General features: G+C 43.4%; 1 protein-coding gene across 1 annotated transcript; it reads left to right on the forward strand.

Moving 5' to 3' along the window:
• Window positions 1-18375: 18375 nt before the first annotated feature.
• On the forward strand, window positions 18376-25399 carry UCP1 (uncoupling protein 1). Its single transcript, XM_019977126.2, has 6 exons — window positions 18376-19121; window positions 19865-20063; window positions 22001-22195; window positions 22296-22397; window positions 23323-23503; window positions 24850-25399. The coding sequence occupies exons 1-6, from the start codon at window positions 18996-18998 to the stop codon at window positions 24962-24964; spliced, it is 918 nt and encodes a 305-aa protein (XP_019832685.2). The 5' UTR covers window positions 18376-18995; the 3' UTR covers window positions 24965-25399.
• Window positions 25400-27663: the final 2264 nt, after the last annotated feature.

A 27663-nucleotide genomic window follows, 5' to 3' on the forward strand; every position in this document is an offset into this window, starting at 1 on the left:
CCAGAGAAACCACAGATCTAGCCACATCCTCCCATCGTGCATTACTTCAAGTCTGGGTGGGAGGTGGGTAAGCTGTGTGCGCATGCCACCATGGGAGCCACGGACAACGAGAAGGTTCACTGCCAACAGCATCCTCATCCCCACCAAAGGATGCAGACTGGGAACCCTGGCGGCCAAGCAGAGGGCAACTCCCAGTATGTTCCTGTCCTAGTCAGTAGCGAGGGTGGCTAGACGTCTCCTCACTCCCCTGTCCCCAGACATGGAACAGCTTGGCCTGGTTTCTGACAGAAGCTTTGTCAAGGGGACTTCAACTCAGAGCTCACTCGGTTCAAGTATCTAACAGTGAACCTCGTGGGGAGTCCTGGTCACTGCCTCATTCTATACCTCCTCTGCATGTTCTTCATGACCCGTACTATAAGACGGCTCTTTTGTTACAGCATCAACTTCTAACCGGAAAAGAATAGCAGTTGATGAGGTGAGTACAAAGCATTTCATGCTGTTTTCTGCTTTAAAATGACTTGTTTACCTAATGTTTCAGGCCCTATGTCTTTTGTTTAAGATATTCTTGACAGTCCAATTCTTTAAAAAAAAAAAAAAATGCTTACACAGCCAGACAAAGGAATTTATAAGGAGACGCAAAGTGAGGAGAGGAGGTGGGGCCTGGGAAGCTGTCCCTGTGAGCTTAGGACTGGCTCAGATGGAGACATCTGGGTCTGCTCAGTGTCTCTGGGAGTAGATGGCTGAGGGCCAAGCTGTGGACTATTTGGACTTCCTGAATTCACAACTGCTTCCCCTCCTCTACTTCACAGGGAGACCAAGATCTGTAAACAAAAATCCTGTAGCTGTTCTTAGAATTCCTCAAGAGCAAAGTATTGGCTAGACTAATGCCAGCACCGGGTTGACAATAATCTATTGTTTAGTGAATTCACTTATTTTATGACTGAATACCGTGTATCAGATTCTGTCACACTTCAGAAACTAGACTCCTTTCTCCTCATAACCTGTCCGCCTTTGTTATTTCTTAGTTTAATTGGTAATACCAATATCCATCCAGTACCTGAAGCCAGAAACGAGTCATCTTTGATTCCTCCTGCCTGCCTATGACCCACCTCCAGTTACTGAAGTCAATCCATTGTTTCTTTCTGAGCACCTTTTAATCTGTGTTCCTCTATCTATTCTCAGTTATACTTTCTTAGTTCAGCTCTGTATTCATCTGAATGTCCAAGAGGGTTTTATTAGACTCATATTAATATTTATCTATCCTCCTCACTGCAGTGTGGAAGACCCAGGTTCCATCTGTGGGTTGGTAAGAGCCCCTGGAGAAGGGAATGGCTACCCACTCCAGTATCCTTGGCTGGAGAATTCCATGGACGGAGGAACCTGGTGGGCTACAGTCCATGGGGTTGCAAAGAGTTGGACATGACTGAGCGTGTCTTGCATTGATTGGCAGGTGGATTCTTTACCACTAGCACCACCTGGGAAGCCCGGATGGAAGATTATCTGTGGATTTATAGTCCCTGACTCTGGCAGCTCCAAGGTGACTCTCCTTAATTGGGGTCTATTTCCCCAATGACTTAGCAGTAAAGAATCCACCTGCAGTGCAGAAGGCACAAGAGACACGGATTCAATCCCTGGGTTGGGAAGATCCCCTGGAGAACGAAATGGCTACCCACTCCAGTGTTCTTGCCTGGAAAATCCCATGGACAGAGGAGCCTGGCAGGGCTACAGCCCATGGGGTCGCAAAGAGTCGGACACGACTGAGCATGCTTGTATATATTCTTTTACCAGTCGGAAGGCAGCCATCAGAGTAGACCTCTGGCTATCGGTTAGTCTGAGTGGGATAAAGATTTGATTACAGTACAGGTTGCTGGATTGTAGCCAGTCTATCTACCCTTCATACCCTCTAGTTACTCTTCTAAGCTGATGCTTACACAGTCTTTCTAAACCTTCAGTGTAATCACGTTTTCTTCGACTTCAAATCTCTTCAACTTCCTACACCATAATATGTGCTCGTATTGCATCTGACTCTTTGCAATCCTGTGGGCTGTAGCCCACCAGGCTCCTCTGTCCATGGGGTTTCCCAGGCAAGAATACTGGAATGGGTTGCCATTTCCTTCTCCAGGGGATCTTCCTGACCCAGAGATCAAACTCCTGTCTCCTGCATTGGCCGACGGATTCTTTACCACTCAGCCGCTAGAGATGTCTGATTTTAAAAAAGCATATAAAAATGTTTATAATTAAGTTACTGCTTGTTTCTGCATAGACTAACTTCTCAGCACTTACTGATATTCCAAGGGGCAAGGAACGTAAAATATATGAGGGATAAAATTTATTTTTCCCATTTGCTGGGTTTTGTATATGATTTACAGCTTCCTTTGTCATACTGTCAACATCTATGAACCATGTGCAATATTTCAGTCCCTCCAACAACTCCTGCCCCAAATTTAGACCTAAGAATGAGAAATAGAGGATAGTACAGACATTTGAAGTTTTGCACATCTTGATATGAAACAATATATGTTATGAAATTTCATCAAAAGACAAAAAGAAGGTTTAGCATCACATATTGGGACATTCTTCCTCTGTAATTTGTATTGAAACGTCAGCTATTTTCAGCATAATACAACACAATATCTCTTCTCAATATGAGAAAGACCTGTATGTCAGAACAAGGGGAAAATAAGGGAGAGACATTTGAATTCACTGGATCCTTCTTGGAGAAATCAATCAAAGAGATGTTCATTTAAGCTGAGAAGACCTTTGAGAGAGTCTATGAGAAAAAAAGCATAATATATTTTGGAGTGTTACCCTGGGTTATTTCTTCAAGAGCTGGTAACATAAAGAAGATGCAGCATGCAATAAGGGAATTTGTGATACCTGCTTAAGTGAAGTTAACAATCAGGTATACTGACTTCTTTAAGCAACACATGAGATGCCTTTGAAAATGAAGTAGAAGATGGAGTCGCTTTAAAAATACACACAAGTTGACATGGAGGTTTCAGAATCTCCTTTGGAATTCCATTTTCTTTCCAAATGGGCAGAGCAAGAAGAATGATTTTTAGGGACTTCCCTGGTGGTCGGTGGTTAAGAATCCACCTTCCAGGGCAGGGGACATAGATTTGATCCCTGATTGGTCGGGGAACTAAGATCCCATGGTGCCTCAGGGCAACTAAACTTGTACACCACAACTGGAGAGAAGCCTGCACGCCAAATGAAAGATCCTTCATGCCACAACTAAGACCCAGTGTGGCCAAAGAAATACCTAAATATTTTTTTAAAAACTGGGAAAGTCTTAGTGTTTAATTTGCTGTTGTTTAGTCACTAAGTAGTGTTTGACTCTTGCAACCCCATGGACTGTAACCCCCCAGGTTCCTCTGTCCATGGGATTTTCCAGGCAAGAATACTGGAGTGGGTTGCCGTTTCCTTCTCCAGGGGATCTTCTCGACCCAGGGATAAAACCCAGGTCTCCTGCATTGGCGGGTGGGGTCATTACCACTGAGCCACCAGGGAAGCCCCTTCCTTTATTAACAAACTTCTGTTTCCCTCATGGTAATATTATTGTGAGATTGAAGCTCATTTGTCCTACAAAGTTTTACACACATCTATGTATATACACCGGAGAAGGCCATGGCACCCCACTCCAGTACTCTTGCTTGGAAAATCCCATGGATGGAGGAGCCTGGTAGGCTGCAGTCCATGGGGCCGTGAAGAGTCGGACACGACTGAGCGACTTCACTTTTACTTTTCACTTTCCTGCACTGGAGAAGGAAATGGCAACCCACTCCAGTGTTCTTGCTTGGAGAATCCCAGGGACAGGGGAGCCTGGTGGGCTGCCATCTATGGGGTCGCACAGAGTCGGACACAACTGAAGCGACTTAGCAGCAGCAGCAGCAGCAGCAGCAGCAGCAGAATGTATATACACGCACTTTTTTTTTTCTTTTTAAAATTCTTTTCCTATTTAGGTTATGACAGAATACTAAGCAGAGTTCCCTGGGCTATACATTAGGTCTTTGTTGGTTGTTTATTACATACACACATTTTAAAAAGTAGATCAAACTAAAAGTATTCCCTGATTTCATTTTTTTCTAAGTGTCAGAGAGATTGCTCCATATCAGTTTAAATTTAATTCACTTATTTTAATGGCAGGATAGTTTCCATAGAAAGAGAGTGTTCTATATTTTATTTAACCACATACTCCGACCCCCTCCCAGCTAATGGACTTTCCACTATGATAGATTCGTTTTATTATAAACACTGTGTCAATGAATATCATTGCAAAGAGATTTGGATCATATGTAGGAATATTTATTTTGGACAGGATTGAAGGAGAAAAAGCATGGGATTGAAGCATATACCCATGAACACTGTAACAAACCCTGCCAAGTTCCTTCCCAAATAATTCACTTGTTCACACTCCCATCAACAACCAGGGCTCTCTCCTCACACACGTTCACTGACATTGGAGGTTAACCATCTTCCAATTTTTACTAATCTGATAGATAAAAGATGATATTTCATCTCAATTTGGATTTCTATCATAGTAGGGAAGTTGAATATTTTTTGAAGTATTTACTGGTTCTCTCAATTTCTTTTGTATTTCTCTTCTACATTTTGGTGTCATGCATTCTATAATTGTGTGTCGTTTTCTTAGGCTCCAATTCTGTTACCCGTTTTCTATCTGACTTCTGTTCTTTATTTGTCTAGTTGTAAATGCCACTCATTATGGCAACGATGAGAGAATACAATGAAAGACAGTGAGGAGGTTATTAAGTGTAATGAATTGCTTCACCCTCTCTGAAGACCAATGACCTTCGAAATAAGAGGAGTATTTTTTAATTTCTTTCTTCTTCTTCTTCTTTAGTCTTAATAGCCACTTGTATTTGCCACAGAGCAAACCTGATGCAAAATCTCTGCTTAGTTGCTTCCCACACACTTAATTAATAACTATTCTACTGTATCCCACTAGAGGGTAATGTTGGGCTAAAGACCAATCCCTGTGACTAACTTTGAGGTCCACATTCAACATATTCTGGTTAAAGTTTTACATCTCTAGTAAAAACTAAAAGGATACATTGCCCTTAACTGCTCAATACAGTTAGGGCAGAAAAGGAGGGCAGAGCTGTGAATTCAAGTGTAATAACTCAAAGCATATCAAGAAAAGCTTGATAGAAGCATCTGCTCAGGTCACACTCTGCCGAGACAATGTCAGGAAGCCAAAGGATCAAAGGAAGAAAAGATTACGTGCAGGAGAGATGATGTCCTCCATGAGGCAAACATTACCTAACATGAAATATCTCCAGAGGATTTTCTTTCTGCTTAGGATGTGGTTTCCTCTCGGGTTCGTGGCCTTAAACTGGCAACATTCCCTTATACAGCCATGCCAGGGCCAGGCGGTCCCCAGGGGCTCAGTGCCCTTGGCTAGCACACCTCTGCCACATCCCATCGGGCTGGCCTGAATCACAGATAACTTCTGGTGGCCTCCCCTGACAGTCAGAAGCTCAGGAAAAGCATGTACAAAAATCACGTCCCAAAGCGCAGTCTAGGCCAGATCCCATCATCCTCCAAAAGGTCCTGCCCCTCTCCAAAGGCACTTCCGTTGACTGCACTTTATATTTTCTCTGAAAAAGAGATGCTTGCAAAAGCTCCATTAAAAACATGAAAGGTCTGATTGAAGAAACAAAGGTCAAAATGATCCACGTGAAATGAGACAGCCATTCAAAAATTAAACGGTGCTACTTCTAAAATAATAAAACTGTAACCTTGACAGAGGGCTCAATGCCAAGTGGCCCTTCTACCAAGAATGCTCACAGACAGCGACACCTGCAGACAAAGCTGGGTAATGTTCTTTCTTAGTTTGGCAAGGGCGGGTGGGCGTGGGGGGGTTAGAGAAAGAGAAACAGGAGAGAAAGACGGATAAGTTCACTGTGTGAAATAGCTAGGCCAGGTTTCAAATTCGGTGAGTCTAGTCCCCTTGGAAATGTCCACGTCCTATTTCCGATTGGCACCTCTGGCTGTGATGGTCAGGGAAGGGGTGGCACTGACTGAGTCAGGACCAGCAGGTGGGATGACCACGGGTTTACCTTCCCTCATACATTCTCTGCTGCTGTCCCTCCCCCATCTTACAGACGGAGTCTTTGGAAACCGGAGGAGATCCTCCACTCCCAGTTTAAAGTCTCTAACCTGAGAGCTTGGGGGAAAAAAGTAGTCGACAAAGCAGAGGGTGGGTCAGTGGAACCACCTCTTATGGGAAGAAGCATCTCCCCGCCACACAAACCTCTGCCCTTTCCTACTGACTCCCTTTTCTATCTTCCCTCTCTCCTCCCCTCTGATTGCAGCTGCCATGGAAACTCTGTGGGAATAAAAGCAAACCTGAAGAGTTTAGAGACCCCTCAGGTTCCTAAGAGGAATGAATTAAGAAATTCAGTAAAACCACTCGATGAAGCTAAGCTTGTGGACAGACTTGGCCCCAGTCATCTGTCCCTTCCCCCTGCCTGTATTAAAAAATATATATTATTTAATATAATACTACCTGAAAAATGTCATGAATCAGAGAGCCATTTGGGTTCAGTCCTGTCCCCAGACACGAGCATTTAGTGTCCTGTCTTGGGCCCCATGCTTTGTCCACCATGTGAGTCCTAGAGCTCCCTACCCACCACTCCAGGAGGACCATGGAGACTGGTGTGTGGAATTGCATTACCTTCACCGTCTCCATCACACCCCAGACCTGACCCTGTTATTCTCGGCCAAATCTTTTTCCCCATCCTGCTGAGATGTGGGCACCCTAGAGCACCAAGGTGCCTGTGAGTTGCTGTTAGGAAGACTGTTTACAGAGCTATTATGTATAAGCTGAGGTGTCACACCATATGCACAACGCCTCTCCCGTGAGAAATGGGGGGTGATAAGTTGTGTTCTCAATCTCCAATTCATGTCCCATTGACTGTAGCCCACCAGGCTCCTCTGTCCATGGGATTTCCCAGGCAAGAATACTGGAGTGGTTAGCCATTCCCTTCTCCAGGGGATCTTTCCCACCCGGGGATTGAACTCAGGTCTCCTGCGTTTCAGGCAGATTCTTTACCATTGGATACTTTGCGATATGTTGAGGCATGTGTTAGGCATAAATACTGAATCGAGGTTTCTATTTGAGAATTGCTAGTGGTGTTGGAGAAGACTCTTGAGAGTCCCTTGGACTGCAAGGAAATCCAACCAGTCCATTCTAAAGGAGATCAGTCCTGGGTGTTCTTTGGAAGGAATGATGCTAAAGCTGAAACTCCAGTACTTTGGCCACCTCATGTGAAGAGTTGACTCATTGGAAAAGACTCTGATGCTGGGAGGGATTGGGGGCAGGAGGAGAAGGGGACGACAGAGGATGAGATGGCTGGATGGCATCACTGACTCGATGGACATGAGTTTAGTGAACTCCGGGAGTTGGTGATGGAGAGGGAGGCCTGGCGTGCTGCGATTCATGGGATCGCAAAGAGTCGGACACGACTGAGGGACTGAACTGAACTGAACTGAACAGTGCTTTTCTCTACAGCCCAGATGGGAGCATTTCCCCAGGCAGCCTTCCTTCCCCGGCTGCTTGTGTCTGAGTATTTCTCCTTATCACACACTAGACAGATGGGGACAGGTGTCCCCCTCTCTCCTCACTGTGACCACAGGCCACCTCTCTCTCAAGAAACATTAGAGTTCATTTAAAAACGGAAATTTAAACTTCTCTGCCTCTTCTCACTATTTACAATAAGAAGAAGCCATTTTGTTTTTAACTGGCAGTAATCATGGCTCAATTTGTACCAATGATATTGAAATATAAGCTTATGGCTAGAGGATATGGTACAACCTAATTAGTTTCACAGAGATTTTGATTTAGAATGCCTCATATACGAAAACCAAAAATTCAGAAAATGTATGCAAAAGATGCTTTACTTGTTTCAGATCATTTGATATTCATAAAGATTTCTAGTACAAATCAATTTTTACAATCCAGATAAACTAATTTATGTTTAAAGGTATGAATCTATTTTAATTTTTCTAGTTAAACAATAACTTCTAATACTATAAGGATCAAGCATCTGCTCACCCTTCTTAATCTTTAAAAAGATATGTTGTTAACTATATGATTCTACTTCTGGGTACAATAGGTTATCTGTGTCAGATTGACTCTATTCAAGAACAGCTAGAAAAGCTGGATAAAATACCAAAGCTGAAAACAAAGAAACTATGAAGGCATGAGGAAACGATCAAGGCAGCTAGGACTTCAGGGACTAAGGTCCTGGAAAGAATGACTGTGCATGGAGGTGATCCCAATGTGCATGGAGATGTTTAGCTTTTCTCCTTAGAATAAGGTAAAGAGATGCAGGGTAAAGAGGCTGAGAAGCCAAGCAAAAAACAGTGGTGGCGAAGAGGCGAAAGTGCTGAGCAGAGTTTTCAGTAGTCTCTCTCAGGCTGGAGAGACAAAAACTGGAGTGCAGGAATGACGCGGCAGCAAGGCCTTGAGGAGCCCAGACCCTGGAGAGGATGTGAGCAATGAGAAGTAAATTCTATGCTGGTTACTCCTTTGCCTTCGAGGTTTCTTCTGATTCCCAAGCAGCATGTGGGTGACGTAAATCAGAGAAAGACAAGTATCATATCACTCACATGTTGAATCTATTAATAAAAAATGATAAAGGGACTTTGCCGATGGTACAGTGGTTGCGACCTGTACTCCCACTGTGAGGTGGGGAGGGGAGAGGGGGGCATGGGTTCAATCCCTGGTCCAGGAACTAGGATCTGCATGCCACGTGGCACAGCTGAAAAATAAATTTAAAAATACTAAAAACTTTTAAATGATAAAAACGAAATTATTTACAAAATGGAAATAGACTCTGAGACGAAGAAAACTAGCTTATGGTTACTCGATGGGAAAAGCGGGGAGAGGGATGCTAACAAACAAGGACTAATATATAGCACAGAGAGCTGTATTCAATCCTGTAATAACAATGTATAATGGAAAAATATCTGAAAATGATTTATATATATATAGGTGAATCACTTTGCTGTATACCTGAAACAGTGTAAATCAATTATACTTGAATTTAAAGAAAAGAAATTTTGAACCAGAGAGTTTAGCAAAGAAGCTAAACAAGGCACATCTCACAATGGCAATAGCCCAGAAACCTGGAGCAGAGAGTTAAGGGACAGTTTCTAAGTAAACCTCCACGCAAGCTATTTCATTATGAAATCTAGCAGGGCAAAGAAAGCCCCCCTGGAGAGCCATCAAAAGGTCATTCTAAAGAATCTCCTTAAAAAAAAAACTAGGAATAAAACCACCATATGACCCAGCAATCCCACTACTGGGCATTACCCTGAGGAAATCAAAATTAAAAAAGACACATGTACCCCAATATTCACTGCAGCACTATTTACAATAGCTAAGACTTAGGAGCAGTCTAGATGTCCATTGACAGATGAATGGATAAAGAAGCTGTGGTACATATATACAATGGAATATTACTCAGCCATAAAAAAGAATGTGTTTGAGTCATGTCTAATGAGGTGGATAACCTAGAGCCTATAGTACAGGGTGAAGTAAGTCAGAAAGAGAAAAACAAATGTTTTATACTAACACATATATATGGAATCTGGAAAGACAGTACTGATGGAACTATTTGCAGGACAGCGATGCAGTCCATGGGGTTGCTAAGAGTGGGACACGACTGAGCGACTTCACTTTCACGTTTCACTTTCATGCATTGGAGAAGGAAATGGCAACCCACTCCAGTGTTCTTGCCTGGAGAATCCCAGGGACGGGGGAGCCTGGTGGGCTGCCATCTATGTGGTCACACAGAGTTGGACACGACTGAAGGTACTTAGCACCAATGGAGACACAGACATGGAGAACAGACTTATGGCCATGGGTGGGGTGATGAGGGAGAGGGTGGGGCATACGGAGAGAGTAACATGGAAACATATACACTGTCACATGTAAAACAGATAGCCAGTAAGCATTTGCTGTGTGATCCAGGAAACTCAAACTGGGTCTCTGTAACAACCTAGAGGGGTGGGATGGGGTGGGACATGGAAAGCAGGTTCAAGAAGGAGGGGACATATGTATCTCTATAGCTGATCCATGTTGATGTTTGGCAGAAGTCAACACAATATTGTAAAGCAATTATCTTTCAATTAAAAGTAAATTTAAAAACAAAACCAAAGGTCATTCTAGAGATCCCTGGAAAACGGTGCAAACAAAGCTTTATTCTCTTGTCTGTGAGATTCTGGCATCTTAAAATCGGTCACACGTGTCTCCAAATAATCACCGTAACCACACAAATAAAATATAAAAGAGAACACTTTTACGGAATTTTAAGCATACAAATGCACGTGCACGTGACAAAGTCTGCGTATACCCTAACTCTCCCTTCAGACACGGCAGCTTCAGAGGCGCGAGATGACGCGTTTCCCTGGGGAGTTCCCATTCCCTGCCCCCTTAGCCTTTCACACTCCACACTGACACAGCAAGGGGAGAATACGTAGAGGCAGTGCTTTATTTCACCCTGTTGTATCACGCTGTGGATGAAATAAAATCCACTGCTTCCCTAGTGTCAGGGTTTCCCGTCCCAGACACTCGGGATTAGGGGCTCGCTGCACAGGCCGACAGTGGTTCTTTCTCAGGCAGCACACGGCTGAGCGGCCTCCTGGCCTGTCTGTGATTTCCTCGTCGTTGGAAATAGGCAAACCATGTTTGAAGCAACAGATTCAGACATTATAAAGAAAGTTTCCAATATGGATGAAACTAGAGATCATCTTATTAAGTGAAGTAAGTCAGACAGAAAAAGATAAATATCGTATGCTATCACTTAGACGTGGAATCTAGAATACGACACAAACGAACATAGCTACAAAACAGAAGCAGACTCACAGACACAGAGAACAGACTTGCGGCTGCCAAGGGGGAGATGGAGGCAGAGGACAGGAGTGGGAGCTTGGGGCTAGCAGATGCAAACTGGTATATGTAGAATGGACTGGGCTTCCCTGGTGTCTCAGACAATAACGGATCCGCCTGCAACGCAGGAGACCTGGGTTCCATCTCTGGGTGAGGAAACGGCAATCCGTTCCAGTATTCTTGCCTGGAAAATTCCATAGACATAGGAATCTGGCGGGCTACCACCCATGGGATCCAAAGAGTCAGACACGACTGAGCAACTAACAAACCACAAGGTCCTACTTTATAACACAAGAAATTATATTCAATATCCAGTGATAAACCATAATGGAAAAGAATATGAAAAAGAATGTATGTATGTGTGTATATCTATATGTATATAAACATATATATGTATACGTATAACTGAGTTACTTTGCTGTATAGCAGTAATTGATACAACATTATAATTCAATTTGATTTCAACAACAAATACTTTTTTTTTTTTAAAGAATGCTTTCAACATAACCTCAGTTGGTTTTTGTTCCTGTCCCCAGTGTCTGTGTCACATGAGGCTGCAATCCCTAACCTTTGGCCAAGTTGTCTCTGCCAGGCAGGACACACCAGTCTGAAGTTTCCTCTTGTCCAGGAGATTAGGAAGAGGAGGGATGAGGGAAGGAGAGGATCCTGTAACTGGGCTGTGACCTCTGACCAGGCCACCATGTCCCCATCAGAGCACTGACCCAGCACTTCCACCCCATGTACCAGGAACATCGAGGCTTTTTCCCAGCCGGAATGTCCCCATTTCACCCTCATGCCACTCTTGGCTGATCTCAGTATAGAGATCTGGGATCCAGCTCTGCTTCTCCTCGGTAATAACTGCATCCCAGGGTGGGTGACAGAGTCATGGACTCAGGAACTCAGAGTGTGAAGCCACCTTTCACATCCTTCACTAAAACCTTTAGTTCAATGCTTTGGCTCCTGACGACCTGCACAGCGGGCATCAAACTGCATTCATAAAAAATGTAATTGTTCTGATCACTTCTTATGCCCTTTCGAGGTGCCACGTTGCAGTTACTAAGATCATTTCTTGTGGCATTATTTACTTGTGACCTCTCAATATCACTATAATTATGATTACGGTCCCCATTTTATAGACAGGAAAACAGAAGTATGAAGAGATTAAATACGATGCATATGGGACTTCCCTGGTGGTCCAGTGGTTGAGAATACACCTGCCAATGCAGGGGTCACAGGTTTGATCTCTGGTCTGGGAAGATCCCACGTGCCATGGAGCAGCTAAACCTGTGCACCACAAGCAATGAAGCCCGCATGCCTAGAGCCTGCGCTCTGCAAAGAGAGAAGCCTCCGTGATGAGAAGCCTGAGCACCCCAACTTGAGAAAGCCTGTGAGCAGTAATGAAGACCCAGTGCAGCCAAAAAATAAAAAGTAAATTAAGAAAAAAGATGCCTGAGGTCACACGGATTGCAAATGGTAGATTCAAATCCAGGTCCTTCTGAGAATAAATGTGATGCTCTGAATTAATCTTATACCAAATTACCTGAAATTTAATACGTGTAGTGACAGAGAACTTATTACCCAAAATAATATCACAGTCCATCTCTGATCGCCCCAAGTAGAACATTTTTTACATTTAACCCCAAATCTGACCACCTGTACTTTCCACTCCTCAGCATTAATTCTTTTCCTTAATCACATACAGAACAACTCTACCTGTCCACTGCCTTCAAGTATCTGAGGACAAGAAGGTCCTGCTCTCTGAGTCACCTCCGTGTTCTCTGCTCCCTCCGACTCTGAAACTCCATGGACTGTAGCTTGGCTTCTCTGTCCATAGGATTTCCCAGGCAAGAATACTGGAATGGGTAGCCATTTCCTTCTCCCGGGGCGTCTTCCAGACCCAAGAATTGAACCCAGGTCTCCTGAATTGCAAGCAGATTCTTTATCATCTAAGCCACCAGGGAAATCCCTGCTCCCTTTACTAGGCCTCAAACCCTATAAATCTAATTTTTCTAAATCTCATATATTACCTTCCCAACTCTTCCACCAGGTTCAACTGAAAATGACATGAAATCAAGCAATTTTTAAAGCAAAACTGTTGTTTATTTCTGTCTTTGTAAAACCTTCAATAATGTATATAAACTGAGTAAAAGAATGTTTGTTTCATGTGATTTGGGGGTAATATTTGATGTGACTTATAGAAAAAATATGATATATCTAGCCATTACACACCTTCAAAACTTAGCAAACTATCGTGTCACAAATACATTTGGGATTAAAATATACACACTACTATATATAATATAGATAACCAACAAGGACCTACTGTACAGCACAGGGAACTATATTCAATATCTTATAATAACCTATAATGTAAAAGAAACTAAAAAGAATATATATTCTATATATACATTTAGAATATATATACTGCACACCTGAAACTAACACAACATTACATCAACTATATTTCAATAAAAATTTTAAAACAATAAATAAATACATTGGGAAAGCATTTTGGGCATCATTTAGAGATTGAGAGTCTGGGGGTCAGACAGATTCCAAGTGTACCATGAAGTGGTTATGTGACCTAGATGTTACTTAACTCCTCTGAACCTCCGCGTTTCCGCCTCCCGTGAAGTGGGTAATGGTAGTACATCAATCCATACCTCAGGGGGCAGCAATGGGTAGCGTGAGATGTGCTCAGTCGTGTCCGACTCTTTGTGACTCCGTTGACTGTAGCCCACAAGGCTCCTCTGTCCATGGGATTTTTCCCAGGCAAGAATACTGGAGTGGGTTGCCATTGCCTCCTCCAGGGGATCCTCTCCACTCAGGGATTGAACCTGTGTCTCTTGCGTCTCCTGCATTGGCAGGCGGATTCTTTACCACTGCTCCCTCTGAGAGAGCCATGAGGACTACTTGTGTTAAATTTTGTCAAGTGCTTAGAGAAGCTTCTGTTAACTTTTCATTAAGTGCATGAAGTGGATGATCTTTCGTAGGGTTATAAGGATTATGTTCATTCAGTGCTAAGCCTAAGGAGTGATCGACTAGTAAGAATAACCTAGTGATTCATACCTATCACAAAAGTGAAGCATTCGAGGCTCAGAGAAGTTAGGTAATCTGTCCACACTCACCCAGTTGAAAGCATCTTAGAATTGAACATGGGCTACTTGTCGTTCTCTTAATCACTAGGCTATACCATGTTAATCGGGATGAAAATGGAATATTTTCTCCTTAATGTGGACCTCGATACACTCCTTCTCTTTGGGCTGGACTGGACCCCATCCTGTCCTCTCCCTACCGTTGCCCTGTTCCTAAGGGCAGGCTCTGTCCCTCTTCACGCATCAGTGCGCAGAGCAGACACCTGTGGACAGAACATGCCCAGCCCTGCAGACACACGCAGACGTGCAGAGCTAGATCTCACCTGAGGCTGGCACTGCCTCTAGTTTGCTGCTATAAATATTTAACTGTCGTAATCTTCCTACATATTGACTTTTTCATATATTGGCTAATGATTTTAAGATAGCTATCCAGAAACAGAATCGTTAGAGGAAAGGATATGGACATTTCTTGGCTCAGGACATGCCACCAAACTGTTTTCTAAAAGAATCATGTAAATTTATACTGCCATCACTAATATAATGCTGACAAGATAATTACCACATTTTAAATGTGCATAATTTACACCACTCACAATTTATATTTATGATAGTAAATTTAAAATGTACATGTAAATGTTAAAATAATTATGCTTTTTGTAGAGACACTGTATTAATTTATTAGGTGAAGTACATTTTTTTATTAGTGATGGTAAATATATCAGTCTATTTTAAAGGTTGTATTTCTTCTTTTATAAATTGTCTCTTCTGTCATTTGCACATTTATCTCTATAGTTATTACCTATAACTACAATATGATATTTCCTACTGGTGGTTAATGAGAGAATTATGGGAAAGTGCAGAACATTTTTCAAATGTACAGCATTGTTATGCTTATTTAATATCAGTACAAAAAGACATTTTGTTCAGAGGTTCCTGGTCGACCACAGTTTGTTGTTCTAAATTTTATTTTTTATTAATTTTTGTTGGCATATAGTTGCTTTACAATGTGCTAGTTTCTGCTATACGGCAAAGTGGATTAGCTGTATGTTTATATATAGCCCCTCTTGTTGGATTTCCTTCCCATTCAGGTCCCCACAGAGCACCAAGGAAAGTCCCCTGGGCTACACAGTAGGTTCTCACTGGTTACCTATTTTCTTCACAGTATCGATAGTGTATATATGTCAGTCCCAAGCTCCCAATTCATCCCAGCCCCCTTCCCCCTCAGTGTTGTTCTAAATTTTAAGAGGGAAGTAGGCGTTTAGCACACTGGGAACTCGCCACCATCCCGTAGCTACGTCACGAAAGCTCTGCTGCCCTTGCTCACACTGCCCTGTTCTTTACCTCTCTACTTCTTTGTGCCAGAGGAGCAGACGGCTGAGCCTCTGGGGACACCGCCCTCTCCCCTACTGTTCTCTCCAACCTGAGGCAAACTTTCCCCTACTTCCCAGAGCCTCCCGAAGGGATAAAGGAGCCTGGTCCTTGGAATCCAGAACCATTTCCGAATCTGGAACTCCTGTGACCTCTGATGGGTGCCCCACAGGAGGCTTTAACTTTTTTTCTCTTTTTAACCATACCACGTGGCACGGAGGAGCTTAGTTCCCTGACCAGGGACCGAACCCACACCCCCTGCATTGGAACTGCAGAGTCTTAACCACTGGACTGCCAGGGAAGGCCATGGAGGCTGTGACTTCTGCTTCTTCTGGACCCTTAGTATTGGCTTTCTGGCCAGCACACCTCAGATGCTCACTCGTCACTGAATAAACCAAATCTACCTCCTGAAGAAGTCTCTTAACTGACCACACTCACCCAGCCAGACATCGAGCTGTCCCTCTCATAGTCTCAGAGCAATCGCAGTTCTCCGGTCACAAATCTCCTCTCCCTATCTGTCCTTAGCTGGTTGGGACCACAACCTTTCCTCATTTCTAACAGACCCTTTCTCACATTCCCTTCGTTTCTAATAGCTTTCATTTCACCCTCTCCTCTAGCCTGTCATACCCTGCCTTTTAAAAACATGAGCCTAAAGGAAACAACATGACTTTCCGTTTACCCTGCTTCTCCTTCAGAAATGTACTGTGACTTCCCTTTATAATTATAATTCCAAAATTCCACACCATGCACTGCATCCAACTCATCATGAAGGTAGTGTTGGAGGAAAGTGTAAAGAGAGTGGATGCCAGTCCTAACTTCTCAAAAAAGAAAAGGTGGTTCCAGCTTAAAACCACAACCACTGCGTTATGTCTTACAATTTCATGGGTCAGGAATTTGGGCAGAACTCAACTGATATGGTATGGTATGGTATGGTCCCATCACTTCATGGCAGACAGATGGGGAAAAAGTGGAAACAGTGACAGATTTTATTTTCTTGGGCTAAAAAATCACTGTGGACAGTGATTGTAACCATGAAATTAAAAGACACTTGCTCCTTGGAAGGAAAAGTGAAAGTGAAATTCGCTCAGTCGAGTCCGACTGTTTGCGACCCCATGGACTATATAGTCCGTGGAATTCTCCAGGCCAGAATACTGGAGTGGGTAGCCATTCCCTTCTCCAGGGGATCTTCCCAACCCAGGGATCGAAGCCAGGTCTCCTGCATTGCAGGTGGATTCTTTACCAGCTGAGCCACAAGGGAAGGAAAGCTATGACAAACCTAGACAGTGTATCATAAAGCAGAAACATCACTTTGCCAACAAAGGTCCATACAGTTAAAGCTATGGTTTTTCCAGTAGTCATATATGGATGTGAGAGCTGGACCATAAAGAAGACTGAGCTCTGAAGAATTCATGCTTTCGAATTGTGGTGCTGAAGAAGACTTTTGAGAGTCCCTTGGACTGCAAGGAGCTCAAACTAGTCAATCCTAAAGGAAATAAACCATGAATATTCATTGGGAGGACTGATGCTGAAGTTGAAGCGCCAATACTTTGGCTACCTGGTGCAAAGAGCCTTTGATGCTGCGAAAGACTGAAGGCAAAAGGAGAAGGGGGACGCAGAGGATGAGATGGTTAGATAACATTACCAACTCAATGGACATGAATTTGCGCACTGGGAGATAGTGGAGGACAGGGAAGCCAGGTGTGCTGCTGTCCATGAGGGCGCAGAGAGTCAGACTCGACTGAGTGACTGAACAACAGCTGGATGACCCTTCTGTCCTACTCCAGCGATGGAGATCACGTGGTGTTTTCAGCTGGCAGGCGGGTTTATCTGAAGAGTCCAAGGCAGCTGCACTCTCATGTCTCCTGCCTTGATAGGCAAGGCTGGAATTGCCTACCTAGGGCGGGCCTCTCCAGCATGACAGCCTCGGGGAGGTTGGATTTCTTACATAATAACCCAGGGTTCCTAATGTTTCCTTAGGAAAGGACGTTATAGTCCAGCATCAGAAACCAGCAGTGCTGTCTTATTCTGTTAGTAAGGCATGTACCAGCCTTCCTAGATGCAAGGGGAAGAGATATGCACCTTTGTCTTTTGATGAGAGCAATTTGCGATTATGCTTTAAAACCACGTTAGATGGAACCACTGTGAAAGACAATGCATAGGGTCGGTGGGTTGGGTTGTGGGTTGGGGATTATCCAGTTGACAGCGGTTCACCTTTTATGCATTATAACAAACATTCCCAATCTGCTTAGCCATCATCCTCACAATCTAATAACTCTACCACAGCTGCACTCCCTAAGGTGATCAATTATGTTAGAGCCAAATCCAATACTTTCCTTTGTTTTTATTCTCTTGACATTTTTTCTGAACATTACAGTATGACTACTTGACAGACCCAACCCTTCATTAATTATATTCTCAAATGCCATAGTTCTATGGCTGAGGACACTGTTTCTTTCCTAATTTGACCTTTGATAAGGTCATTTTTCCTAGACTATAACTTTGGGGATCCCTATAGCTTGACCCTTGACCCCTTTTCCTAGTCCCATTATACTCATTCCCATGTAAAGTGTGGACCTTCTTTTCTTGCATTCATATTGCTGACTCTCAAATATCCACACTTTACATGGGGGTGAGTATAATGGGACTAGGAAAGGGGTCAAGGGTCAAGGGTCATAAATGACTTGCAAAGGTAAGAGCTGCAGCTGGAGCCTGGTGACCTGCCCTTGTCTTTGTCCTTTTCACCACACGGCCCCTGCACCCAGAATGAAATTAAAAGGAGCACTTTATTGCTCTAGCAATTTACTCTGGGTGTGCTTTCTAGAATGTTCATCATTTCATTTGACACCCTCCTACAAAAAGTGTTCAAATGAAAACCTTTGAAAGTTCAGAATGTTCTCGGATTCGGCTTGGTAGTTTTTGGAATCGCATTTGGCTGCATGTGGCTGGGAGGGTGAGAGGATAAGAAATCAGAAAGAGAGCAAAGGGAAGCCAAGCAGAGAAGGTGTCTGCAAGGCTCCTGAGGAGTCAGAGGAATAAGAGGAGTCCACTCTTGCCTTGGAGCTCTCCGGCTGGGCAGGGACTTCTGCCAGGATCACTGAGCTCGCTCTTGTTTCAGAGACTCCCCCTCCCCGCCCTCCAAGGGTGCGCAGCTGAAGACTCTAGAAGCCTGAAGAGATGCCCAGCTTGCCAGCAGCTCGCGCTGCTGTGCGCCCTTCCCTGCGCATCGAGGGTAGAGCGTAGACGGCGGCTCCCCAGGTGCCGAACCAGGATGGGGAGGTGGGAGGGACCTGCGCCCCAGGACACGCCCTGCCATTCCCCAGAGACCTGGATCGGCTCAGCCCCGATCGCGATCTCCGGCGATATAAGTCATCCGCGGAGGCAGAGGGCACGGCGTGGCCAGCCCGGACTCGAGGGAGGGCAGGCAGGCGCCGCTGCATCGACCCCGCCACCTGCCACCTGGGCCGCTGCAGCCCCCTGCCTGCCGCCCCCACTGGGCAGAAGTCGGAGAGGACGGGTCTGCTGCCCGGCCGCGCAGGAGTGAGAAGCCAGGCAGAACATCCACCTTTGGGACTGAAGCCCTGATCCCCTTGCGCCGGAGTCCGCGTTGAGTCAGGATGGTGGGACACACAGCGTCAGACGTGCCCCCTACCATGGCGGTCAAGATCTTCTCGGCTGGGGTGGCGGCCTGCGTGGCTGACATAATCACCTTCCCGCTGGACACCGCGAAAGTCCGGCTACAGGTAGGGAGCGCTGTGGGCAAGGGGAGGTGCCTCGGACAGAAAAGGGACCTCTACTGTGTGCGCCCCTTTGACTCTGGCTTCGGTTTTACCATCCTTTCTCACCTTAGGTAGAGCAGGTGGCCACGTTAAAAAAAGTTTGCCTGTCACTGGATGGATGCCTTAGGGTGGGAAACTGGAACATTGGAGGAATTAACTAAAGAAGTGCGAGGGTCAAGGAGGACGGGTTGACTGTGACTGTTGCCAACCTCTCCTGTACTTGATCAGACAGGCACATCTTCCTATCCTACTGCCTAAGGGTTCTGGAGAGTTACTGGGGGTGGGACAGTGAGGTGAGAGATGGGGAGGACCTTCAAAGTATGCCTAGTAGCCAAATTCTCTCCCTTCCCCCTTTCGATAGATAGATAACTAGATATCTAGCTCTAGATGTGTGCTAAGTCGCTTCAGTCCTATGCAACTCTTTGCGATGCTATGGACTGCAGCCCCCCAGGCTCCTCTGTCCATGGGATTCTCCAGGCAAAAATACTGGAGTGGGTTGCCATTTCCTTTTCTAGGGGATCTTCCTGACCCAGGGATTTAGATAGATAGATAAGGGGAGATGTTGCTGAGAAGGCGAAAAGGACTGAAAATAGGAACACAATGGAAAAAATATCTTGGCTCAAGTTTTCTCCATTGAGGACAGCTTGATGCCAACCTTTGTTTTTTCCTCACTAGGTAGGACTCCCTTTCTCAATTTTCACTTCCAGATCCAGGGCGAATGCCTGACCTCCAGTGCCATTAGGTATAAAGGTGTCCTGGGAACAATCATCACTCTGGCAAAAACAGAAGGGCCAGTGAAACTCTACAGTGGGCTGCCTGCTGGTCTCCAGAGACAAATAAGCTTCGCCTCTCTTAGGATCGGCCTCTATGATACTGTCCAGGAGTTCTTCACCACAGGGAAAGAAGGTAAGCAGGCAGTGTTCCTGGGAGGGGGAGAAGTCAGAGAGACATGTCCTAGGCTCAGCTGTGACCCAGGAAACAGTTACCCACAGGGTAGTGGTCTTCATAACAAACTGGCAAGCCAACATCAATATTTGAACACACAGAGCATGGAGGGAAGACATGCTGGTGAGTGGGAAGAAGTGACACCAGAAAGGCAGAAATGCATCAGATCACAGGAGAGCTTCCAGGCCATGCTAAGGAGTTCAGGTTTTATCCTTAAAATGATGGGAAGTCATTGAAAAATAATAAACAAAGGAATAACATAAATAATTTATATTTTCAGAAGGTCACTTTGGCAGCACTGTAAAAGCTATACAGAAAAAGGGGAAGAAAAGGGTAATTTAGAAGGAAGAAATCATCAGGATAAGCTAAAGCAATGGCAGTAAAGATTTTGGAAATGTAATTGACTAAACTTGGTGGAGAGTTGGAAGTGAGGTGTAAAGAAAAGGTAGGAATGTTAAGATGACTTACAAGTTTCCGGTTAAATATCCCATTCATTCTATCCCATTCATAGAATGTGTCGAGGATAGGTCATGTCTGGTCTGCACAAGAACTTAGGAGAAACAGCTGGGATAGATTTCCCAGTCATGGGAGGAATTATCATTAGGGCCAAACAGCAGAGATATCTAGTGAGGAAAGGAGGGAACGATGTACCTAACAGCAGAAACTCATGGGTTTCCTTGGCAAAAGCATGTTGAGCCGAGTAGTAGAAGTGGCAGCTATATTGCAGAGGACTGAGGAGAAGATGGGCCGTGAGAAGGGAAGACAAAGAATATGGCCCTGCTCCCAAGGAGCTTGGGAAATGAAAAGGGGATTGGAACACAGGATGAGTGCAACCAAATAAGACTGTAAATAGGGGCCAAAAGTGAAGGGAATTATTTAAGTATCATCTTGCCACTTAAAAGAGGGGTATTATTCAGTGCTCAGCTCCTGGCCAAGTGTATTGAGAAAGGAAAGCAACCGCACAGTCATGAAAAGACTTGCTGAATTTCCCATACGCAGGACACTATGCTAAGTGCTATGTTGTTATTAACTCACACAGTGACTCTGTGAGGCAGATATTATTACCTCCATTTTATACAGCTCAGGAAATAGAATTAGAGACTGAGAAAGTCCTTGATGAGTAAATGTGATTGATCTATACTTTAATTATGGGAATAGGTATGAGGCTTCATGGGGTCACAAAAGAGTAGGACATATCTTAGCGACTAAATAACAACAATGAGGCTCCAAGACTATTTGTCATTTTATTAAATGATATCCATCTTGAGTAACCCATGTTAATTTTTCAAAATTTGCAATTAAAAATCACGTGATCACTTCTTTCTTCTTATTTTTGTCCCTTTAGGAGCCTGTTGAAGCCTGAGACCACTTGACGTCCCAAACTCGGGCAATTTGTCCTTTAGGACTTTTCCTAAGATCCCTAAGTCCAATAATTAACAGTCTCATTGATGGTTAGAAGACTAAGCTTCACTGGTGACTGGTGCCTCCCCCCAATTGGGAAATACTGAAAAATAGAGCAAATATAAAGAAAGAACTAAGCCAAATATAGGAAAGAACTAAGCCATTGTTTAAACAAGCATTGGGTTTTTCTTTCTCCTTGAAAGTCTTTATTAAAAAAAAAAAATTCAGTCAACTTTGAAGTCTTCTAGCCCTCCTATGACTTATATATTCTTAGTACAGTCCATGGGGTGACAAGGAGTTGGACGCAACTCAGCGACTAAGCACAGCACAGCACAGTACATGATTAACACGTGCACAAGCATTAGGGAAGTACTAAAGATAGAATGACACAGTAGTATTAACCACTAAAAATTAAAAAGACATATCCATGCATTCTGGGTCTTGACTTTTTTCTCTTTTGCCTGACACATCATTTTTTTCTCTCTGGATAACAACAGCTAGTTTAGGAAGCAAGATCTCAGCGGGCCTAACGACTGGAGGCGTGGCCGTGTTCATTGGGCAACCCACAGAGGTGGTCAAGGTCAGACTGCAAGCTCAGAGCCATCTCCACGGTCCCAAACCTCGATACACTGGGACTTACAATGCTTACAGAATTATAGCAACAACAGAAGGCTTGACGGGGCTTTGGAAAGGTGACTCTCTTCAACATGGATTCTATAATCGTTAAAACACACATATCCAATTAGCATCTTATCGTATGATGGAGCTATTCAACACTTTCTTTCCCTCCAGGGACTACTCCCAATCTGACAAGGAATGTCATCATCAACTGTACAGAGCTAGTAACATATGACCTAATGAAGGAGGCCCTTGTGAAAAACAAACTATTAGCAGGTAACTTTCTTTCTCACATGGCAGGTCTGCACATTTATAATTTCATCTTTTATTATGCTGAATCCCTTAATTGTAATAATTTTATCTTTTAAAAAAGTAATACTCTTGAATAATAGATATAAAGAAGTTCTGTTGCAAGTTTTTTTCTTTTGCAACAAAACTAAGATGTACCTGTATTTTTATATCAGCATCATTCTCATTTAATACTAATATATCAGATTTTTGTTAGCATCTCTCTTATTCTTTATAAAGCAGAATTCAGGAAATGAGTCATCCTGCACTATATCCAGATGAGCTAGTTAAATAAGGAGCTTCTTTGTGGTTTCATCCCAAAAGTAGAACCATTGGATAGGTTCCTAAAAATTTTATTCTAATAGGTTCTGGAAACATTGAAATTCTCCTTGGACAATGACTTTAATTTTTTTAAAAAAAGTATAGATGCCTATGTGTTGAGTATTACGTCATGCCCTAAGGACAGAGGTAAGTAACTGGTTATTTTCTTAAAGCACTTATAATCCACTATGCCATGTACCATTTGCCAACTTTTTCTAAAATTATAACATTCCTTACTGTATGTACAAGCTTCCCTTGTAGATCAGTTGGTAAAGAATCTGCCTGCGGTGCAGGAGACCCCCAGGTTCGATCCCTGGGTCGGGAAGATCCCCTGGAGAAGGAAATGGCAACCCACTCCAGTATCCTTGCCTGGAAAATCCCCGGAAAGAGGAGCCTGGTGGGCTGTAGTCCATGGGGTCGCAAAGAGTCGGGCACGACTGAGTGACTAACACTCACTTACTGTATGTTATTTATTTATAAGACAACTACGTTGACCTGTTGTCAACAGGCTTTTGAAGATCTGATAGATAACTAAAAACTAGAAGCCCCTCCCAAGAATTCAGTGTTGACCTGCCTCATCGATCCGTTTCAGACGATGTGCCCTGCCACTTCGTGTCCGCTGTTGTTGCTGGATTCTGCACAACGGTTCTGTCCTCTCCCGTGGATGTGGTGAAAACCCGATTTGTTAATTCTTCACCAGGACAGTACACAAGTGTGCCCAACTGCGCAATGATGATGCTCACTAGGGAAGGACCGTCAGCTTTTTTCAAAGGGTAGGATGTGTTCTTCGGTATCTACAATGTTGTATTCAGGGATTCTGTGTGCTACGGTGTGGGGCGGGGGGCATCTCATCTGAACAATTGACAGCTGAGCAGCCTTAGAATGTGCAGTGTACTTAATGTCTACTTTTCTTTGCCATAAATCTCTCCAATACACCAATTCCACTGTGTCAGGAAATTTAAAGTTGTGATAGTAAAATCTTCTCAAGCTTGATCAGTGGCTCATTCGAAACCGGCAGCTTGTCCCTTGGTCTCAATCTATTGGCTGAGGGGAGAGGGGAGTCGGGAGTTATATTTTAATGGGTACAGAGATTCAGCTTGGGATGGAGATGGGGAGTGGTAATGATTGCTCACAATGAGAACATATTTAATGCTACTGAATTATACTATTGAATATATATATATGAGATATATATATACACACACACATACACATATGTATGTGTATAAATGGCTGGCTAAAATTATAAATTGATGTTATGTATATTTTACCATAAAACACACACACACACACATTCAGGAGTCAGAAGATATATGTTAAGAGATCCCCCAAAATATTGGGGGGTGATCTTTATAGGCAAGATCTCTAACATACCTATCCAAGGCAAATTTAACAGGTTTTACATCATTTTCTCTGGGAATATTTCATTGCCGTAGACAGGATTTTCAAAATAAATCATCTGGTGTGTACAGCGTGGCAGAATTCTTCAAAAGAGCAAGAGCAACAGAAACAACAAAACGCCATTTAGTCTCTGACCACCCCCTTAGGGCCAGAATTACCAAGACCTGGACAGCACTGATTTCTTGACCCTGGAAAATGGTCTAATTACTCATCACTTGGCTTTCTCCACTTACTTCCTCTTTTAAACGATTAAAGTTTCCTACACTCCATTCAGAAAGCAAAGGGAAACAAGATTTCCTGTCCCCTCAAAAAGGAGAAGATGATGGAGAAGCAGGAGACCAGGTTTGGTTTAGTTTGGTGGGACCGTTGTGTAGCGGTGATCCTCTGGATTTCGTTGTTCAGAAGCAGGGTAGGGCACCTGGATGAAACTTGAGGCCGAGGAAGGAAACATGGAGAGTAGGCATTCTCAAGCGCCTGCGCTGGAGATGCGTAGCACAGGAGAAGCATGCACTGCCTAGACTATGATTTGCTGTTGTTCAGTCGCTCAGTTGTGTCCAACTCTTTGGAACCCATGGACTACAGCACGCCAGGCTTCCCTGTCCTTCACCATCTCCCGGAGTTTGCTCCAACTCATGTCCATTGAGTCGATGAAGGCACACACTGTAATAGCTATCAGAATTTTAAGCAAACTAATAGAATGGTGACATCACTTTTCTAGATTTGTACCTTCCTTCTTGCGACTGGGATCCTGGAACATCATCATGTTTGTGTGCTTCGAACAGCTGAAGCAAGAATTGATGAAGTCGAGGCACACCATGGACTGCGCAACCTAGTCCTCCTCGGGAAGAAGACGGAACAGACCAGTGGGGATCTTTGCTAACCAGATAATTTTAAAAAGCAAGCGAAACTATTCACTTTATTTCACCCAGATAAGGAAATTCTGATAGAGAGTTCTGGACTATTTTTTTTCCAAGGGAAAACTACTATTTCCTATGATTTTTATTCTCAGTATTTTAAGGAAGGGAAAGCAAAACATTCAGTGTATACCCTGGCAAATGTAATATCCAGATAAGCTACTGTACCTAATTGACTATTTAATGGGGGGAGGGATTTTATGATTGAATATGAAGACCTTTAACATGTTTTAATTATTAATTCAATTATTAATTGATGGAAAAGGAAAACTGAGTGAAATACACTTTATCAATACTTAAAAACTAAGTTTCCTTTTTATTTATTAACCCTGTTATCAGTTAATATATTCAATAAAATATTGCTAATATCTCTTAAAGTTTGCCTTTTTTGGATCTGTATCTAATGTAAGAGTTGAGGTTCACTGGGTTACAAAACTTCCCAAATAACAAGGAAAGGTCTTTAGAATCAATGGGCAAAAACTTACTTTTAATGTTATTAGTACAGGCTTTTGATTTTTAGAGTCCACATTTTATGGCATCTATAACAACTTCTAAGACACTGTGTTCATTGGGGCACTGCTGTTATTAGAATCATAGTATCTATCCTAGAATCACAGAATTTTAGAGCTAGAAGGTACCTTTGGTTAGATAGAGGAACAGATTGAGATGAAAATTAATCTACATTGCATCTCTCCAGCAAAGCCAACTTCATCATTTGCATCTGTAGTAACCTTTTCATCTACCAGCTGAGTGCAGAAGGAATAGGGAAAGAATAAACAGGAGATTAAAAGAATTGTTCAGACAAAAACAAGGAGTGGCCACTAAATGGCCAGGTAGACCCCAGGCTGCCAGGCGCTGTGAGCTCCACATTACATTTACTATTACCTTTCTCCTCCGTTGACTCTGAGGCTTCCCTCCCATTTCTTTCCCTTAGTTGTTAACTGTAAAGCATCTTGTCACAGATGCCCTCGTATCCTGCATGGATCACTCTGCTCTGACCGTTAGTGATGCTGCCCGGACTGCCCTTTGTCATGTCAGCACCTGTACTGTTTAGGGCCTTCTTCCGGTCACCAGAGACACCTTTGCCCACCTGGGCATGGCACACTAGAAGGACAGGAAAAATAACACAGCCCTGTGAGCAGCCCTGGACCCATAACCGATGGGAGCTGGCGTGTGAATATCTCATGTCCCTCGTGGTCGGGTGGAATGCCTCCGGGGGATCAGAATCCAGTTACACTCAGTGGTATTTTGCTTACCTCTAAAACCGTTTATGGGAAGACTTCAAGTCCCGCTCTCCATCCTCCATCCCCTTACTGGTGTCTCCTGGGATCACTTCCCGAAAGAATTCCAAATCCTTGTCTTGAGGCCTGACTCTGGGAGATTCCAAACTAAGACAAACCACCATTTCAGAGTAGCATATTTCTTTCAAGAAGAAGGAAAATATAAAACTTTGTTTGCTGGGAACCTGGTCAGGCAATGGGCAGTAGTGACAGGTTGCCATCCTTGACCAAACTTTAGTCAGGCTCCTCCAAGCTGCCTTTTCCCACCTGGTTCTGTCTTTGGGTGTCCTCGAGAGCCGTTTTAGCAAGAATCCTGCTTTAATTGGCTTAGCCAGAATCTCTCACCTTCAACATGATCACTATTGATATCAAATTCCTCATCCTTGTCCTGGATACCTGATCACTTCTTTCAGATGTTCTGTGTACACATGCCTATCATTCGTAAGCAGTAACTTTTCTTTCCATCCACTTGTTTCATTCCAGTTGGTGGTATCTCTAGTACAATTTTGAATTTATTTTCGGTAACAATTTGAATGATTCACTCCTCATCCCTTCTTAGAGTACATTTCCCTACTTTATTGATGCTGGGCTTAGCCATGTGATTTGCCATGACCAAGAGATCACATTAGTAGGCATGATGTGAGCAAGGGCTTGAATGTGTTTGAGCAACTGAGTTTATTCTTGTGTTTCTGCCACACCATGAAGAACATGGCTCAGGTAACCCACTGACCTCAGATGAACTAGTCACATGGAGATGACTGGAACTGAAATCATGACCTCAATTTAAGGCTAGCTGAATCCAGCTGAGACTACCCAAACTGTCTGGCTAGCCTACCCATGTGTGAGGAGTAAAACTGTTTTGTAGGTCACTGAGATATTTTCGTGGTTGGTTATTGTACATTGTATTGTGGCAATGACTGACTGATACAAGAGATGAGAAAAGACATCCTTTCTTAATTCTGATCCCAATATTTTATAATTAAGTATATTTGCTATAGTTCATTTTATAAAGATATATTTTGTAAAATTAAGGTAATCCCTTTATATTTCTCATTTGCCAAGTTTTTAACACGAATGGATATTGAATTTTTATTGAATGCTTTTTCTGTATCTATTAAAGATCATCATATGCCCAGTGGTAGGTTTGCTGGGTCATATGGTAGTTCTATTTTTATTTGTTTAACCTCTGTACTGTTCTCTATAGTGGCTGTACCAATTTATACTCCCACCAACAGTCCAAGAGGGAAGGTATATATGTATACATACAGCTGATTCACTTCATTGTACAGCAGAAGCTCACAAACATTGTAGAGCAACTATACCCCAATTTAAAAAGTA

The sequence above is a fragment of the Bos indicus genome, chromosome 17 (assembly GCF_029378745.1).
Source record: "Bos indicus isolate NIAB-ARS_2022 breed Sahiwal x Tharparkar chromosome 17, NIAB-ARS_B.indTharparkar_mat_pri_1.0, whole genome shotgun sequence".
Classification (NCBI taxonomy): Eukaryota; Metazoa; Chordata; class Mammalia; order Artiodactyla; family Bovidae; genus Bos; species Bos indicus.

Coding starts and splice junctions, on each gene's coding strand:
- UCP1 (XM_019977126.2), top strand. CDS start 18,996: ATGGTGGGACACACAGCGTCAGACGTGCCCCCTACCATGGCGGTCAAG. Junction 19,122..19,864: donor CCGCGAAAGTCCGGCTACAG/GTAGGGAGCGCT, acceptor TTTCACTTCCAG/ATCCAGGGCGAATGCCTGAC. Junction 23,504..24,849: donor CCGTCAGCTTTTTTCAAAGG/GTAGGATGTGTT, acceptor TCACTTTTCTAG/ATTTGTACCTTCCTTCTTGC.